This window comes from Trachymyrmex cornetzi, unplaced genomic scaffold (assembly GCF_001594075.2).
Source record: "Trachymyrmex cornetzi isolate Tcor2-1 unplaced genomic scaffold, Tcor1.1 scaffold367, whole genome shotgun sequence".
In the NCBI taxonomy this organism is placed as follows: domain Eukaryota; kingdom Metazoa; phylum Arthropoda; class Insecta; order Hymenoptera; family Formicidae; genus Trachymyrmex; species Trachymyrmex cornetzi.
In genome coordinates this window covers 109,092-128,025 of record NW_017298398.1, presented here as the reverse complement: position 1 = coordinate 128,025, position 18,934 = coordinate 109,092, and the positions used below count along the sequence as shown (strand labels likewise).

The following is an 18,934-nucleotide window of genomic DNA, read 5'->3' as shown; positions in this document are numbered from 1 at the left end:
TAAGATAAAAGAGAAAAGAAGACTGAACCAGAATTGTGCAATGTGTATTGCATCGAAGTAAAAAGCTCAGAAATGAACAGGCTGAGCCATCTGTACGTATACGTTGACAACTCAGCTTTACCAATTTGCTATCTACATTATCAGCATTGGAAATTATATTGACTTATCCGATGAGCTGATTACTGTAGATTTTTGTACTAAAAGTTTCCAAAGTCTCACTAGACATTCTGCATTATCAATAACCTCATAGTTGAAATAAATCACTTTAGGGACTAACCTCAAAAAGGAAAATAAAACGATTATATCTAAAGAAATTAAACATTTTAATTAAACACGATATTTTTAGATAGTATTTTTTTATGTGTTTTGTGAATCAATCATTTGCTAATCACATCATTTACGATTTAAAGAAATTTTTATCACCGGCACTTAAGATGACAACAGCCTGATATACCGCGTGCTTACGGCGTGTTTTTGGCGATATTTGTTGTGTAAACGTGAAAACAAGTTAATATAGAAAAATGTTTTCCAGATTTTATAATTTGTATCAAAGAACTACATTTATTCAGTTTACTCAACTACAAAGGTGCTATGTAAGTGTGACATTGTTCGCCTGTTATTTATTGCATTATAGGAGCAAATATGTATATTATACTCTTTTGCATACAGAGAAGAGGTTCTAAAAAGAAAAGTCATGTTAAGCGTACCGAAGCACCGAAAGATATAAAAGGAGAAGTACCGATAATAGTCTGCAGACGAAAAGAGTTTAATTTTTATAAGGAGCAAAAATATTCCAAATATAAACCGATACCATTGGTTAGCAAAGGATGGCATCATTATAAATCCAAAGGGGATTATTTCTACATATATCCTCTTACGAATGTACATATTATAATTTATTAAGTTTCCATTATTATATTCTCCATTGTTGTTTTCATTTAATCCTTTTAAAACATATGCTTTGAAATTTTTAGGTAACAAAGGAGGCGTATAGTGAATCATTTAAAGAAAAAGAAAAAAAAGAAGAAGAAGAAGCACATGATTCATTCGAACGTTTTGGCTTAAATCCACAAATAATAGATATCTTAAAAAGATATAATATAACAAAACCTTTAAAAATACAGAAAATTGGGATACCCAAAATACTAAATGGAGCTAATACTGTCATAGCAGCAGAAACCGGTTGTGGAAAAACATTAACATATCTTCTACCTATGATAGATGAAATTTTAAGATGGAAAGAATTAGTTGGGCATCGATACAATACTCCGTTGGGATTAATTGTAACACCTACTCGAGAATTGGCGTTTCAAATAGGGGTTTGTATCACAGACGTAAAATTAATTTTGTACATAATGTAATTTACAGAAACATTTTTATAAATCACACATTTTTCTCACAGTTGGAAGCAAAAAAGATATGCCAGTATCTTGGTGTTCGCACAATAACTGTTACTGGTGGAAAAACAAAGAAAATTATGTTAAATCCACCTGTGGGAGAAGTTGATATTGTTGTAGCTAGTTTTGGAGTCATCAGCAAATTAACTACAACCAAGATTTATAAATTGGACATGGTTAGACATCTTGTATTGGATGAAGCAGATGCTCTATTTCATGAGACGTTTGAAGAGAAGCTGCAAATATTCTTGAGGAAAGTGCCAGTATGTTTATATATCTTTTTAATATTAAAGAAATATATATATGTGTGTGTGTGTCCAAACGCAATAATATTATTTCTAGCTCGGCTTCTCGCAAAATCCAGATGATAACAAATTACCAATCAGTGCTCAATTTACATTAGCATCTGCAACAATGCCTTCAAGAATGTCAAAAGTTCTAAGGGATATCATAAACGTAAGACAGCGTCAAAATATTCTTAAAATTGTAAAATAGCATTAAGATTGGGTGCGTTATTTATTTATACTTTTGTAGGTGGAATCGTTGGAACATGTGACATCAAACAAATTGCATCACATTCTCGTGCCTCAAAAATTTATAAGAATAGGTCCAAACGACAAACCGGCTGCACTTCTGAAATATATTAAACCAAAAGTAGCTAATAAGGAGCAAGTAATTATTTTTAACAACAACAATAATACTTGCAATTGGATCAGTATGTTCCTGAATAATAGCAACATACAAACAGTTTCTTTGAACGGCGATATGCTATTATATGAGAGGCAAAATAAGTATGCCAGCTTCAAAAGCGGCAAATGTTATGTATTGTGCACTACAAATGCTGGGTCTAGAGGTTTGGATACAGTGACGGTACGCCACGTGTTGAACTACGAATTTCCAAATGCCACCGCTGATTACATCCACAGGTATATAATTAATATCTATGTATATATTGTGTCTCAACAAATCTTCACATAAAGTTGTGATAGAATTTTTATATACATGTATATATAATTTATAATATGTGTATGTTTTCAGATGTGGCAGAACGGGAAGAATCGGTAACGTTAAGGATTGCAGAGTGGACAATTTTATAAGCACTTTGAATGACATCACTGTAGTGCAAAAAATAGAGAGAGCGGTACGGAAGTCGAAACCGATACCGATATTCAATATCCACAAGCCAAAGGAAGAGGATGATGTTTACGAGCCACTTGAATCACAAATTGAAATGGAAGAAGAGCAAGAATTTAGCATACCGTACTAAATCATATTACGCGATTGTATAAATAAAGATTGTTTGTTTTTCAATAATTTTCTCGCAGTTGAATATAAAAGTTATACGAATATATATACTCGATGCCGTTTTGTAGGTGCAACTTACGTCAATAACATCATATTACGCGATTGTATAAATAAAGATTGTTTGTTTTTCAATAATTTTCTCGCAGTTGAATATGAAAGTTATACGAATATATATACTCGATGCCGTTTTGTAGGTGCAACTTGCGTCAATAACATTTTTTTTCACGAAGTTTACGTAATTAAGTTGCTCGAGAACAGCGCTAGTGCTTTACGAAGAAACCTTCGAAGTGTTGTCCAATAAGATTAAGTAATTAGCAAAATGTTGTCTTGTTTGATCTGTTTAGGAGACTTATACCCCGAATAACTTCTTTACTCGGACTTATCGGATTAATTAACATAGCCTGTGTCAACTATTATACGCTGGAACTTCTGTACGTCTCTTCCCGATCTTTCGTAATTTATTTCCATCCATTTGCTCTCCAAGGAACATACTCAAGAGAAAATTTCGTCGCTTCTACGACGAGCTTATCAGCGTCGTGGCGCATTTACCAGATGAGGAAGTTAATCGAACCGCGCGTCCTACGCCCGAATACTTTCCTCGCCCTTCTCATCGCTGTTCCTTTTATCGTGCCGATTCCTGAATTCTGAGTTTCAGTTAGTTCCAGGGAGGAAACCACGACCCACACATACAAATATGGCACGCTCGTCCATCCGTTCGGCCGATGTCTCCCCCCGTCGTGTCCGGCGGCACTCCCACACGGTGGACGCCCACACGCCCGGCAAATAGCAATGCTCTTCCTCGAACAACCATGGTAGACCTTGCGTTCAGGCTGTCGCCGTCGTTGCCGACAAGTTTATTATTCGCACCGGGTTTTAGCGAAATTAAACGCGCCCGGCACGCGTCGGCGGTTCATGCCCGCGTCACGTGGTGATGATGGGTGCGCCGTGTCCCCACGACTCACGGAAGGACCCTCACTGTCCCATGAGACTAAGAAACGACGCCTCGAAACGATAAAGTGAAGACCAGGGCGAATTAGCACTTGTATCGAACGTTCGCGCTTTCATTATTCGCTGTTTTCGCGAATCCATCACTAAAACGCGTGAATAGAATCCGTTTGCTATCCTCATTGCAGATAAATTTAAAACTGACGCTAGGGAACGAATATCTTTTACGTGAAATACTATTGGAATTTTGTTATATAATAGTTTTATGTAGTGTTTCATTGCATTATCTTTTTCAGTTCTCTTTTCATTTATAGTATTGTTGCAAGTAGCATCTCTTATACATGAACTTCTCTAAGGGTGGTATTCATAGTTCTTATATTTAAGATCGTCTTAAGTAAAGTTTTAAGACGAATCAATCAGAGAGCCGTATTATCATCTTTACATTCGATTTACGCTCCGATTTTTACTTTTGTCATCAGGAATTGCATAAGTCGATTGACGATTCCTAATATTCTCATTCATGGAAATTCGTGTTAAATCACTTTCGCTGCTTGTTCTCGGACGCGCAGCTTTTGCTATGTAGTGCACGATTTAATGAGTGTCGTTAGCAGTCTGCACGCTCTGAAAGGATATGACACGGTCACGCCTTTGGTATACTGTTGTTAAAGTTTACGTCTACCGTCACTGTCTACTGTCACCGAGAAACGGTAAACATGACGAGTTGACGGTAGTGATGACCGCAATGATAATGGACTAATCAGCGTGGGTGACCGCGTGACATGAGGAACAGGGGCAGTTCGCAAGCGGACGATATAACGTCTATCCGGGGGATCCTGTTTCTGATCTTAGCCAGGCCTGCTTTGCGCCACACGCGGTTTCTATGACAGGCGCTATAAACTCTGACCCCAAGTTCTGTTCAATTTTACACACTAATTTTGAAATCATGTTTTCTTAATATACTACATCAAAGCTTTTAAACTGTACGATTACTTATGAAATGTTCTTTTTTAAATATAAGGAAAGAACAGTTTGCTGAAGTATCTAAAAATTCAGTTAGATACGGATCTAAACATATTTGTTAGATCATCAAAATAATTATATATGTTTTAAAAACATTTAAACTGATTGCTAAGATGTTAAAACTTTTTGCGGCATTGTTCATCATGCTTAATCCATTATTAATTTTTCTAGATTGAATTTCTCTTCGTACTTTTTTTCTACCAGAAGAATGTTAGCGAAGTGTACGGTATACTGATAACGACAAGGAAATCATTATATATAACATTTAACTGTTTTGATGAGAAGCTGTAATTAGAAACAAGCGTTATGCTTGCACAAACTGCGCTTAGAAAGACAGCTTACAAAGTCTTTACGTCGACGTGGATTGTTATTATTTACGCGGAGATACCCAACAGTGGTTTCACACATACTATTCACACCCGCAACACGTATAAGTCGCATGCGTAATAGAAAAAAAGACTTGATTCTTGGAAACGTTCGACAGAAATGTGATCGGTGAAGAAAATAAATCACTTGGTAAAATAATTTATAAATTTGTACGAGTTTATTACAATATTAATATATAACGATTTTAATATTATCATTTTAAATTATGAAATAATATATTTTCACAGAAAATTTATGAAAAGCGAAATACATTAATTTGATATAATAAATAATTATTTGTAATAATGGATTATATTTAATATGTTTAATATGTTACAATTTAATATTTTTAATACTATGTTTAATAAATATATAAACATTTAAAGAAATTAAAAACTGAAAAAATAATATTTGAAAATTCGCTGAAGTATGTACACTTTACTGTTAAGTCGTTAAATCTTTGTAACGACTTAACAGTAAAGTGTACATACTTCAGCGAATTTTCAAATATTATTTGTTCAGTTTTTAATTTCTTTAACGTTTAATAATTTGTCAACATTGAAAATGACCCGATCGGCGTCGAAACGTTTGTGTGTTTTTTTATCTCTTAAAATGTAACTTTCCTTTAATATATTACTTCGTTTTTCTAAAATCTTGTTTTTGTTATATTGGCTCGTTGCCCTACTGATCTTGTTTATATATTTATTATTTCGAGCCTTATTACTAATTCAAATTGTGTTTAATAAATTGTATGATCTTATGTTTGCACGATGGATTAAAACATAAAGATATGAAAAGAACAAAAATAAGCAAAAAGTAGATTTTATCTTGTCATCGCTACATACTAACTTTTAATATCTCAATTTTAATATTAGCTTAATTTTTTAATTGTTATTTAATTCAGAATCTTAAAATCATATTTTTTATAAAGATTGATTCTTAATTATAATATTTCAAAAAAGGCTTCTCCTTTTCTATCTTTATTATTAGTTATCTGTAATTTTACATTTTATATCAAAAAATTAATGAGAAATGATTAATTAAGAACTAAATTACATATAAATATTCTAATTTTAAAATTCTATTAATCATATCGAAATTTTAAAATTAAGATATTATTAATTGATTTCTTAATTAATTCTGAAATTCTTATAGAGAAGACAGAATTCCATTAATTATACACTGTTCTAATAACAAGCTGCTGACTTAACAGAATCGCAATTACGAGTGTATGTAGCGAAAACACGACTTAAGTGTACCGGTCATAAATCTACTGTCTAATAAGTTATACTGCCGTTCGTATAATCGCTAGTCTCGCACCGATGACTAATTTTTCTTCTCGACGAGCGCAATCGCCATAGAAATTCTCCTTCTAACATCCGCCGCTCTCGATAACGCGTATCCATTTAGCGTTGCACGCGAGTTTCGAGTGCGTGTGCATTGGGAAAATTGATTTCGATCGTTGCCAAACGATTTTTTGCCAGATTGCACTCTAATTCGGTTTTAATAACTTCCCGCGCGCACCTGATCTTGATGGGCAAGCATTTCGTTGAGTCACGCTTGCCAGGAACCGGATCAAGAATTCTGGAATCTCATTTTGATTGCGTGAAAATCACGATTAGTCAGAAATAACAAGCTAACAAGCTACAAGTGCGATTATGGTTTGAAGTATAATTACGTTGTATTTTGCGCTTATAAAGGGAGACATAGAAGTGGGAACGCGCTTTTGAAGCGCGGTTTGTTACAAAAGATGTTCCTTCGTGCTTACATTAAGAATTTCAAACCTTAGATTTAGATGCTTCTTAGTTTTTTTTTAAATAAGTAATTCAATATCAAAATAGTTAAGCCATCATATTGATTAATCGCTAATAAGATGATAGATCTCAGGGAACGAAGAAAAAAATTATGTATTACAATGTTCAAGACTATTTGACTTTTATCCGATATGTACATAAGATGATATAAGTACAGTTCGAATTAATGCATTTTCATTATCACCTTGACAATGAAGTAACAATAACATTGCACTCGAGTTTGCATTAATCCCAACTGTATTTATACCGTTTATGCATTGGATAAAAGTCGATTAGTTGTGAAATTTTGTAATACTTAACTTTTTTTCTTTTCCTTGAAAAGAGAAAAGATTCTATTTTTTATTCTTCCCTTGTCAACGCATCGATATATGATCTTGCTTTCGAGGTCTTTTTCATGTCATACGAAATATGAGCGTTTCGTATTAATATCGCACTACAGAATTATTTGACATTTCGTATTAACACTCGATATTTCAATAGATATCGATATTTCATAAATCATTCGATATTCTATATGGATCAATCATTCGAGATTTGTCTAACATGAAACGTAAAACGTGAAATTGTGTAATGTCAAATATGAGATATTGCAACTCGTATGTCAATAATTAGTCACAATAATTGTTACAGAATATTCAAGCGTTATATTCCATATATACATGTTATATATACAATATAATTGTATTTAATAGAAACCGCACTTGATTTGATTTAGAATGTGGAAACTGTATCTGATTCTCACGATACTTATAAATTTAAGTTAGATTAACGGAACTAGTAGTTGAGATATCTATAATGATATCTATAATATTTACGTTCGTTTGTGTGCATTATGCACATTACGTTCATTTGTGGCGTCGAAATAGCGTACATTTGATCACATTTAAATATCATGAGTGTCGAAGGAACCAATCAACTCATCTCTATTATCAACTGTATTTCGTCATGTAATTCTATTACAACTGTATGACATTCATCCGATTACTTGACTCACGTTCAAGTAAAATTCATATTTAAAGTAAGTAATTAATTACTGTCTTTTATACAGTATTTTAAATTGACTAATATTAGATTTTTATGAAAGAAAAAGGTACACATATTAGAAAAGACAAGAAAAGTCAAACAGTAGTCGTATTATGTGCAGACAATAATATCACGTGATTGCATGATAAACGCGCGCGACAAATTCATCAAGTAAATCCCGCACGATCGTAGATGCGGATATTTCACGTGAGATTCGTTACGCGATCGAATTATTTTCCTTTTTCTTGCATTTTTTTTTCCTTTTTTACATGTCACATCGAAAACGCAAAGAAAGAAGTCGCGACTAGAAACAGCAGGCTCATTGTATCAACCATCGCTCGCATTCTCATATTCTAAGAAGATTCGGAGCGCTCGTGCAACGGAGCACCATGGCGCGGACACGCGACATGGTAGGGGTAGACAAAGTGGGGGTAGGCAGGTCGGAGAGTGGGGGACACGCGGCGGAGCAGCGACGACCGGTCCGGCGGAAGCGAGCGCAGTCATCCCGCGGAGCGCAACCTGTCGCCATTGTTGAGTATCGTCGCTCGCGCGAGACACGAGATCTTTCTCTCGCGATCGTTTCTAGTGATCGACATCAGCTGCATCTGAACGCGCGTCAGTCAACATTACGGAAAATTCAGGGTTAACGGAAAGGGGAAGAAGGAGCGAAAGAAAGAGCGAGGGTGAGGCGTCGATTACGTTCGATTTGACTTGAATGCGCGGCTGACTTCAGATCGGTGCGACACCCCGAGCTCGCCGGGGCCCCAGCGGCGGCGATAAACAAAGAAATCCGCCGCGCCGCGCCGGGATGGGATGGGATGCGACCGCGACGTGAGTCAGATCGAATCACGAGTCCTGAAGTCGGTGCGGTAAGAAAAGAGATTGCTGCCCGCGTGCTTCTTTCTCGAAGTAAGTATCCCGCGTACGTATATACGTTCACTGGCGTATGTTCGTAGCAGCCGCGTTTGTTTATGTCGCGACTAGAGAGTGGCCGTGAATCGAAACGATCGATTGAGAGGATTGAACGAACGAGAGAGAAAGGTGGCTCGTGACGCGCGCGGTGAATCGAGCGTGGAAATAGAGAAAAGTGCTCGGAGACGTGAGTGATCGCTGGGTGCGCGCTCATTGTTGGTGATTTGTGCGAGAGAGAGAGAGAGAGAGAGAGAGGAAGAGAACGTGGTGAAATAAGGCAGAGGAAGAACGGTGGAGTCACGCGGTCGGCGGAGCGCGTCGAGGTTGCGTTTTGGTGCTCCAGAGGGAAACCGGAAGCCGCTATATTGGAGAGGAAGCGGGAAAGCGGCGTGCCGCTCTTCTGTGTGCCGCGACAGAGGCGTTCGTCCGAGCCTGAAAACGTAAGTTCTACAAACAGAAAAATTCACGAAATTTTAATAAATCATTATTTCAATATAGTACTACATTGTTGAATTCATCATGTCAAATTATTAGGTGTTAAACTTAATTCCTGCCGCTCGCTACTAGAGGGTGCTGGCTCCAACGCTGGCGAGTTTCGACGATGAAGTCATATGTCTTTTGTAGTTTAGACATCGCTGAAAGTGACTCAATCCTCACAGGTTAGATTTCTCGACGCCAAAGAGATTTTTCAATCGATTGAAAATGAATCGCGATAAGCTGTTTTTCCGACATGTGCTTCTTCACTACTTCGACCTCAAGAAAACCGCAGCTGAAGCGCATCGCTTATTATCCGAAGTGTATGGTGATGAAACTCCATTGGAAAGAACATGTAGAGTTTGGTTTGAACGCTTCCGAAACGGTGATTTCGATGTGAGAGACAAAGAACGTCCAGGACAGCCGAAAAAATTTGAAGATATCGAGCTGCAAGAATTGCTTGATGAGAATCCAGCTCAAACGCTTTTAGAGTTGTCGAAACAGTTAAATGTTACTCCAAAGGCCGATTGAGTGACGAAATGATGCAAAAAAGATCATTCGTAGCCAACGCAAAATCATTTTGTTGCATGATAACACTCGATCGCATGTCGCGAAAAGCGTGAAGCAGGCACTTCTAGAGCTTGAATGAGAAGTTCTCCCGCATCCAGCTTACTCTCCAGACTTGGCACCGTCGGATTACCATCTCTTCCGGTCGATGCAACACGCACTTACGGACACACACTTCTCCAGTCGCAACGAAGTCCAAAAATGCGTGGATGAATGGATCGCCTCGAAAGACACCGCGTTCTACCGTCGTGGGATTGTCCTGTTGCCAGAGAGATGAGAAAAAGTAGTAGAAAATGGAGGAAATTACTTTGATTAAGGTATTCATTCATCTTCCCTTCGAAACAAATCAATTTTGGAGACGAAAAAACAACAGGAATTAAGTTTAACACCTAATATATCCAATTTACCTCCGATTTATAACAATTATACCTTCGAATTTGAATCAAATAATTTCTGTACATCGCCACTGCTCCTATTATGTCGTTAATTTATCTGAAACAATGCAGTTGAATAATTTTACTCAAATTTAGTTTATTATTTATTAAATACTACGTTAATGTGGACGATATTTACTTTGAAAGTAAAGTAACAGAGTGTATTGATTTATTTTGACACACATGAAAGTTAAAAGAAGTAATAAAATGTTTAATTCAAGAGATTGGGTTACCATTGCTCCTTTGATATTTAACGATGTATCTAATATAACATTTATTTACAGAAAATAAATGTTTGCTAAATAAAAAATAATAATATTTAAATTAAATTAATGGTTCTTGTACAAAACAAATATATGTTTAGTGAATATTCAACTGGCATTATTCAAAGGAATATTTATTAAAATGAAGTACATTTTCCTTTTAGTGTATATATTATTTTCCGAACGTTCGAAAAACATGGTCCGTATTCAGAACGCGCTTTTATCGATAAATGCGCGCTTATTTCTGACATTTATAGTATGTGTAACGTATAACTGTATGCTAAATGCACGCTAATGTCGTTATATAAACTCGTTCCAAATACAGGTATTTATTTTTCGAAAGAAAGAAACTAATGCCCATTTCTATCAATGTAAATTAACTTTTATATCGGTTCTTCGTCTTTTACAATTCTTAGAACAATAATTAGTTGAGCCAAGACTAAAGTTAAACTACATTGGTAGAGAAACGGGTATAAGACTGTCAGAGACGGTCTTTGTCTTCAATATTATTTGTCTAATGCGATCGACGTCGAAATATTAGCTGAGACACCACGCCGATAAGAGATAGCACTGATAAAATATTGTTTAAATTGATAACGATAATCGCGTTAGCCGCACTAAATCACAACTCACCAATGAAACCGGAAGCGTTATATCAAAACTTTTAATTTTTAAATATGTATTATTATTACCTACTCTGGGAGAATAAACCTGGAACGAAGTGTTCCAACCATTTCTGACGCCGATTATGTTTAATGCATGTACTTAATTATATATCCTTTACGCGGCAAAGAGACTAAATGATAGTTCCTTCATAAAAACCAGACACCACGATTAGAAAATACCATGAAGAGAAAGAGAAAGAGAGTGAGAAGGAGAGAAACAGAGTACCGCACGTGTATTGAAATTACAAAGTCAAGATAAGTCTTCAAGTAATCGTCGTGTGAAATAATCTGAAAAATATCTTCAAGGTTTTGTCTCTTGGAAAAAAATCGTGGAGGAAGTGAGGCACGTGTCATCTAACCGTTGCGAATGTAGACAATGGAGTTTGTTCAAATTATAAACACAGTAAGAATAAATACACATTCCTATGAAGCTGTCGCTATTAGTTTAAAAAGAGTGAAATAGTTTGAATCATCTCTCTCTCTCTCTCTCTCTCTCTCTCTCTCTCTCTCTCTAAAATATCAAATTGAAGACAGATGCTGATATGATTAAATTCTTTCTAACAAAACACAAATACTAAGATATAAGAATGCACAGTTTATATTTATTACTTCTATGAATGCAAACAAAAGAATTTATTCAAACTCGATATTGAGAAAAAGCACCGGTTGGGTGAAGAGAAAACCGCAGAAAATACGAGATCGAGATCCAGGTCGATATTGCAATTAAGCGCGCGGTGCGACGTAATTGGGTCGTACGGGCATAATTAAAACGAGCGAAACAAGCATGCGGTCCCCTCGCGCGCAACATGATTCGCGATAATGATTCGCGATCGTTAACGGTGCGAGACGTAATCGACAAGGTCGGTGTATGACGACGACAGAGATATGTCCCTCTTTCTGTCCGCCACTCCCGTGTAATTAATCTCTGCAATTGATAATCAGGAAGGTGGAGAGTTTCCTCACGTACGATTATAGCGTGGAATTACGTGCTCGGCCATAGGATCATCGCGTGCTGCTTTTCACGCAACTCCGCCACGTAACGAACGTAACGCCACACGTTAATTTTCTAATCGCGCACCGTTTTGGCGTTCTGAATCGAAAGAAATTTCTCGCCTGCTCGCAAAAAGCCATTGCACGTGAAGACAAAATTCTAAGTACGTCTGGCATTAATTGTATTAACTTTATACGAGGCACAGTGTGGATTAAATTCAATTAAAACAAGAGGAGGGGAAAAGCTGTTTACTTAAGATCAGACTTTTTAATATATATTTTATTCAAAAGCTCATTCAGAAAAAAATTCACACGAGACATAGAAAATATGTTACTATGTGAAACATAATTATATGACATTAGAATGCAGAATCATGTACTTGGACCGTGATAACATCTCATGCATCTTGTTCGAATGCTCCACGATTAACCTGTATCATAATCTAAGCTTATCGTTACAATCGCTTTTAAATTAAATATCTTTAAATCAGAAAAATTAATGATATTATTAATCTCACCTAAGGTTTTTATACTCAACACAAAAAAAAACAAATTATAAAATATTGTTTTATATGAATATCGTTTAATACATTTTTTTTCTTTAATAACTATTCTTTAATGAACCTTTAAATATGAATTATAATTGTATGGAAATAAAAATTTTGTTTTTTAAAGATGCTCTCATAATAAGTTACACGTTTCTTCCGTTTAATATTTGTTTTTTTTTGGTATTTTCAGAAAAAATTAAATCTATATCTATAATGTTCTCAAATACTAATAAATTGAAAAACAATCAATAATATACAATATGTTGTTAATAATAATGATTGTAATTGGAGTATAAAAATGCATTAGGTGATCGTTTATGTAAAAAAAATCACATGACACTTCCCGAATTAATTGAAGAAAACAAAAGTTCCAAAATTCTCTTTAAACATCTATTGCATATATACGCGTTTTGTTATTTCTATTTCTATTCAGGATGTAACGCCGATTATTTTCATTCCAATGTATCGATATCGCCTTTATGTCGCCCACGTCATTGTTAGCGGATCATCATCGGGGACTTAAGCGTCTCATGACGCATTGATGCACGTAGGACGCTATTGCGTGGTCAAAAACCTTTGCCATTGCTCAATCACGTAACGGCGAGATCATGGACGATCGTAAACGATCCCCTGCCACTCGCATCTCGTCATCTCATTAAGATCCCTCACACCTGAATTTTTCAACGTCGCGCTGTCGTCCGCGGGTGATACTTTCTCCACGATTTAGGAACTTTTTTGTTGGATTGTTTCAAATGGACCACGTTTTAAACGATCTTTATTCCAAACGATCTCCAAACGCTCCGATAAAAAGTAAAAACAATGTTCGTTTAAATAATTCGAAAATGGAAATGGCAAGAACTTTTATAGAAATTATAGAATAAAAGTTAGAAAAACTATGAAAATAATTTAAGAAAAACTACAAAATTTATCGCACGTGCGATGTAAGGAATGATATGAATTAAAAATGTTTGAAATATTATTGAGAACAAAAAAATTAAAAAAAGCTTGTTCTATAATTATACAAAAAAATGAGGTTTGAATATACCATTATATTTGAAAATAAAATGTATTATTTAACTTGTTTATTTATTACTCTCACACACAAGTATTAAAATACATTACTCATTAATGTTATACATAAAATCTTAGTAAAGCAGTTAAAAAAAATAAAAATTATACACATTGAGAATTTATTAATTATTTGCGAATATTTTAATTAAGTATATTTTTTAATTAAGTGTATTTTTCCATTACATTTTTCTTAAATCTTAATATAGAATACATTCATTCTTTCAACGCAACTGTCGATTAACATACATTTGGTTACGAAGGGAGTTGGTTGCCATACTGCTTAAGATAATTCTTGGGGACATTCGGACTCTTCGCATACGATTAATTACTTTCCAGATCGAAAAGACGATACACATATGAATGTATGGTAATTCAGCAATCAGCTGTAATCCTGTCGTTCGCTTGCGAGAATGTCGCGGGTTAACGCCGGAATGGGTGACCTTATCGTTTTCTTTCCGATCTGATTAACCTCACTGATCTTATTCGCCGCTATTCCTACGCAACGTAGCGAATGACCTCAATTTCACATTGTCATGTTGTTCGTGGGAAAAAAATTTCTAGGTGATCTCGTTGCGGTGAGTTTCCAAGTTGGATTATTCGTAGGCGAACAGTTGCTTTTTAATGAATTTTTTATTCCTACCGGAATCATTTCCCGAAGTGAAGTAAACGTAAAGTGTTAACATACTTTTAACGTTTTTGAAAAATTAATTAAATTAATTAATTAAGAAGTTTCACTCTTTATAAGTGTATTATTTGCGCGATGTCTTCTGCGCCTGACTCCTAGTGCCCTTACTCTTTCCAATTCTTTAATTAAATTAATATTATATTAAATTCCTCACACGTGTGGAAACTCAATCTGTCGAGGAGGACGCGGCTCGATTGATCAGCGATCGTACAGCCGGTTCTCACACGGTTTTCCTGCCGGACCAAGGTCAGCCTCTCAATCCGTAATTGCTCATCGATACCTTGGACGATAGATATCGTGTGGGCAATCCTTATATGAGCAGCGTGGGTCGACGATGTACGCATTGAGAGGTCCGATCGTAGCCCTCGATGATTCTATGCTCTTCGTGAATTTATTCACGAGATCGCGCTTTAATGAGGGCGTCGTGACGCGATCTCGACGTGTCAACAAACGTGGTTTCTTCCGCGATATTCCGAACGCCGATCTCCGGTTTTTCCGCGTAAATTGGATGGAACCGAAAGAGAAATATCACGCCTTTGATCCCGCGTCTTTTTGAGAAACTAAATTATTACTTCAAAGCTACATTATAACTATGTACCCGAGCTAAAATATATACAGTTGCTTGTAGACTAGCTAAAAAATAGATCTTATGTAAGAATTTTGTGCTTTTTACGCGCGCCTTGTCAGTACAGTGACGGTTTTTGCAATTATACTGTACTAACATGTGCGAAACACATGGTACTTTTGCGGTAGATACTCTTAAGATAGTATCCATTAGCTCCCACGATACCCACGTGTCGTACAAAATATGGAAAATGCCTGTGGTTATTTCCTTTCCACATGTTTCAAATTCAACGGAAAGGTCCGTTGACCTTAGATAAATTATCGTTACTTGATTTTTGGTGCTTATAAATATTGCCGAGTTAAAATTTGGGAGAGAAATAACCAAAATTTACTGCAGGAGAAAGTACTTGTTTGTGTTGGAAAACTTAAGAGAAAAAAGAAATATAAATTTTAACAAAAAATATACATAATAAAATACACATAAATTTATAATAATATGAGAATAAGAAAATATAGAGAAATATATAATTAAAAAATAAAAAAGATAAAAAGGAATATATCCATATTGCACACTTTTATTCTTTTTATATTATATATAATATAACACATTTGAAATCGAACTTATCACAATTGTGAAACAAATGCATAATTATTATCCTGTCGGAAACGCGCGGAGTTCGCCAACTTTTAACGAGCAATCGCTCTCAAATGACCTGGTACGCGCTGCTTGAAATCTCTCAAAAAAAAGGTCTGTACTCTTCCCGTTCTGAAGAAGCGCTCTCAGAATTCGTGCATGTTGTCGTTCCCGAGAAAGAACGGCCTTTGTGTCCCACGCACACAAGTTATTGTATTCTCGACATGTATGGTCGATGGAAGTTCATTATTACGCCTACTTCCGGTCGACGCACGGATGACTCTCGCATAGCAGAAATGCGCATCCTGCGCAATCCGAAGATGCTAAATTGTAACGGAATCTCAGAAACGTCAGCACTTATTCATATACAGTTATGTATCGATGTAGTGTTAAAAAAGAGCCTCTGTGAGAATTTATCGCACTAAGAAAAATGTCTGGTTGGATTCATTGGAATTTTAATTGAAAATGAACAAATTTTTTTATTAAATCTAGTAGAATTCTTGTTGAGATAACCGTAATTAACCTAAATACAATCAGAGAATCTTATAGTTTGTCCATTTTCAAGTAGACATTTTTCCTTGCATTTTTCTTAATGCAGTGGAAATCAGAACGACAGTCAATACAGAAAAATATATACAGTCAAAGCATTATAAAAATATGTTATACACAGAATATTCCGAAATATTTTTTTTAGTAATAAACGTATTTTTTTTAGAGGCTCCATTTTTTTGTAAGCTTCAATTTCTCGGTCTATATATCGCAAATAGCATATTAATCTGTAAATTTTGAATTTTTGCAACAGATTAAGTAGCTCAGTAAATGCGCAGTACATTGCATCAAATCTATTAAAAGGCTCGGCTTGTAGCTGCATTTCCTGATCAGTATAGATGCGCTTTTTATGCAGCGCACGATGCATCGTCACTTCTTCAGAATTCGAAGTCTGATCGCTTCCTTCGCTTGACAACGACGTGCAGACACGATCAGGTTTCGGAGACGCGCTTATTTCTTCCTAGAATGCCGAAAGGTGTATTTCGTGTGGAATTTTTCAGAGCAGCTGCGTGTCTAATCGATTTCGACGCTCTGCCTGTATACAGATCCGATGTAGCGACAGAAATCCGAATTTATACTTTCATGTTTATAGAAACGTGAACTGCCATTTATCATGTACTCCGATGCACATTTGATGATTTATACATATTCCATTTTTGGTTGGATCAGACATCAAATAATAAACTATTTGATAGAGTTGATTTAAATGGTAGTGTATATAATTTTTTATACTCTCAATGGTTTGCCTTCCAAGGGGAGATGATCAAATAAAATTTGATATGTCCTGGATAGATCTAAACCAAGATTTTTAACGCAGAACAGATTCTTCATTTTACACCACTATTATTTTCAATGTGTATCTATAATCTATTTATATAATAAAATTATATAGTATGTAGTAATCTATTAAACATAAATAATAAATTATCACAATAAAGGACCGATTTATAGCTAACTCCAGACATTTATGCTTCTGTGGTCGAAGGCAGTTTGACCAATCCTAATCGGCATGTTCCGTGACCGCTGCAAATCTCGCAAATATATCGGCATAGCATTGAATAGATGGAGAACATATACTCGTCTCCGCTTGCGATCTTTCTCTCTGTACAACTGGGCGAGTCACGAGATCGCCTCGCAGCGACATGCATGAAGCACGCACAACGCGCGCGGCCACGCGTAAATTCCGACCGATTCTCCAATTAATGCGTATCTTACGGTGCATCCCGTGGCAACACATCGGGAACATATACTTGGACGAGAGTTATCCAATGTTCTGCGGCGACTTAAGCCGGTTTCACGCGTATTATATCTTCAAAAATGGAAAACTTGAAATAGAATATCTCGGACGCACACGATATTTTTTTTTAATAAACATTTTTATACTGAGAAGAAAAAATTTCTTTGATTATATTTTTGATATTTTAAAATTCATACAAGATTCGTGCGAATATAAAGAGTATGTTTGATAATAGATGCATTGTGATTGACAAGGTATTCATTACTAAGAATTGAAATAAATTTTTTTCTACTAATATTTAATAAGATATTTAAGATATTTAATTTCTTTTGCAATTCTTTTGAAATTTTTAAATTGAATGTAATTCTTTTTTTACAAAAAGATTTTATTAAAGTCCTACACAAAGACTTTATTAAAGTCTCTACACAAAGATTTTATTAAAGTTCATCTGAAGTTTTTCAAAATAAAATTATCAATCTAATCCGTTAATTCCTATAAAACTATTTGTCAAGATTCTTTTTTTTTTTTTTAATTTGAGAACTCTATATTTTTATATGTTTATATTTTTGTTTGCTGTAAAAGAAAAAGTTATTTTATTTTTCGATAAAGATTTTCACGTGCATCTATTATCGAATATTCTTTCATGACGAATCGACCAAGGAATCTGTCACCATTGTACAATGCGGCGAAAGTGGGGCATGTCCCGCGTAAGTATGATACGGGCTTTCGGCCGCACACAACCGCACTACGTGGGGAAGTGCATTGACTTCTCGACTTGATAAACGTTGGCGAGCGAGGTGGAGTCGAGTCAAGTCGAGCCCGAGTCGCCACAGTGCTGGGACATCGTTTCCTCTCCACAAGTTCATAGATGAGAGTTCCCTCCTGCGCGCACAAGACTCGAGCACAGGAAAAGGGCTATGGAAAGGTCGTTGTCTTGAGATGAATTCGCTGTATACGAGCCCTCTCGACCCCCTTTCCTTCTGCGATGAAGAACTACATTTGGCCGGCGCATTACAAAAAATCCGCTTGACACTGGCTTAAGTGGTAGACGAAAGGCAGAAGAACCTTCTCAAGTATTCAAAGAACAATGAAGGGACCAAAAGAAACTTTCTCTCTTTTTGTGGGTTTTTAACGATTTTCGAAGGACTTCAATGAGATCGAGAAAATCGCGGGAAAATAAAAAATTTCGGAGGGCCATTGTGTTACCCGAAGCCACCTCCGTCGATAGAATTGACCTTTGTGCGCGTATGAGAATTTAGCTCGAAGCATTTACGGTGAATTACAGTAATTTATCATGATTCAATAGAGTGGGTGGTTCATTCAACGAGATTTTTTACCCGACGTTTTACCAGAATTCTGTTGACGATAAAATTGAGATTTTGTGCACAATTGAAAACTGCTCGTTATTACGCAATATAAAATTTTAAAAAAATTATATATTTAAAATATATTTTCTTTTATAGTCAAGAGA

At 35.6% G+C, this 18,934-nt stretch overlaps 2 protein-coding genes across 2 annotated transcripts in view; both read left to right on the top strand.

Annotated features, from left to right (window-relative positions):
• The first annotated feature begins 257 nt into the window (after window positions 1-257).
• Window positions 258-2,724, top strand: Dbp21E2 (putative ATP-dependent RNA helicase Dbp21E2). Its single transcript, XM_018511288.1, has 7 exons — window positions 258-593; window positions 670-882; window positions 975-1,319; window positions 1,403-1,660; window positions 1,740-1,853; window positions 1,932-2,323; window positions 2,436-2,724. Exons 1-7 carry the CDS (start codon window positions 522-524, stop codon window positions 2,662-2,664), a joined length of 1,623 nt encoding a protein of 540 aa, XP_018366790.1. The 5' UTR covers window positions 258-521; the 3' UTR covers window positions 2,665-2,724.
• A 5,656-nt stretch (window positions 2,725-8,380) lies between these two features.
• LOC108763553 (signal-induced proliferation-associated 1-like protein 1) overlaps window positions 8,381-18,934 on the top strand; it is a 77,594-nt gene continuing 67,040 nt past the window's right edge. Inside the window, exon 1 of the mRNA XM_018511295.1 lies at window positions 8,381-9,222. The gene's annotated coding sequence lies outside the window, so the exon portion shown is untranslated. The remainder of the gene's footprint in view (window positions 9,223-18,934) is intronic.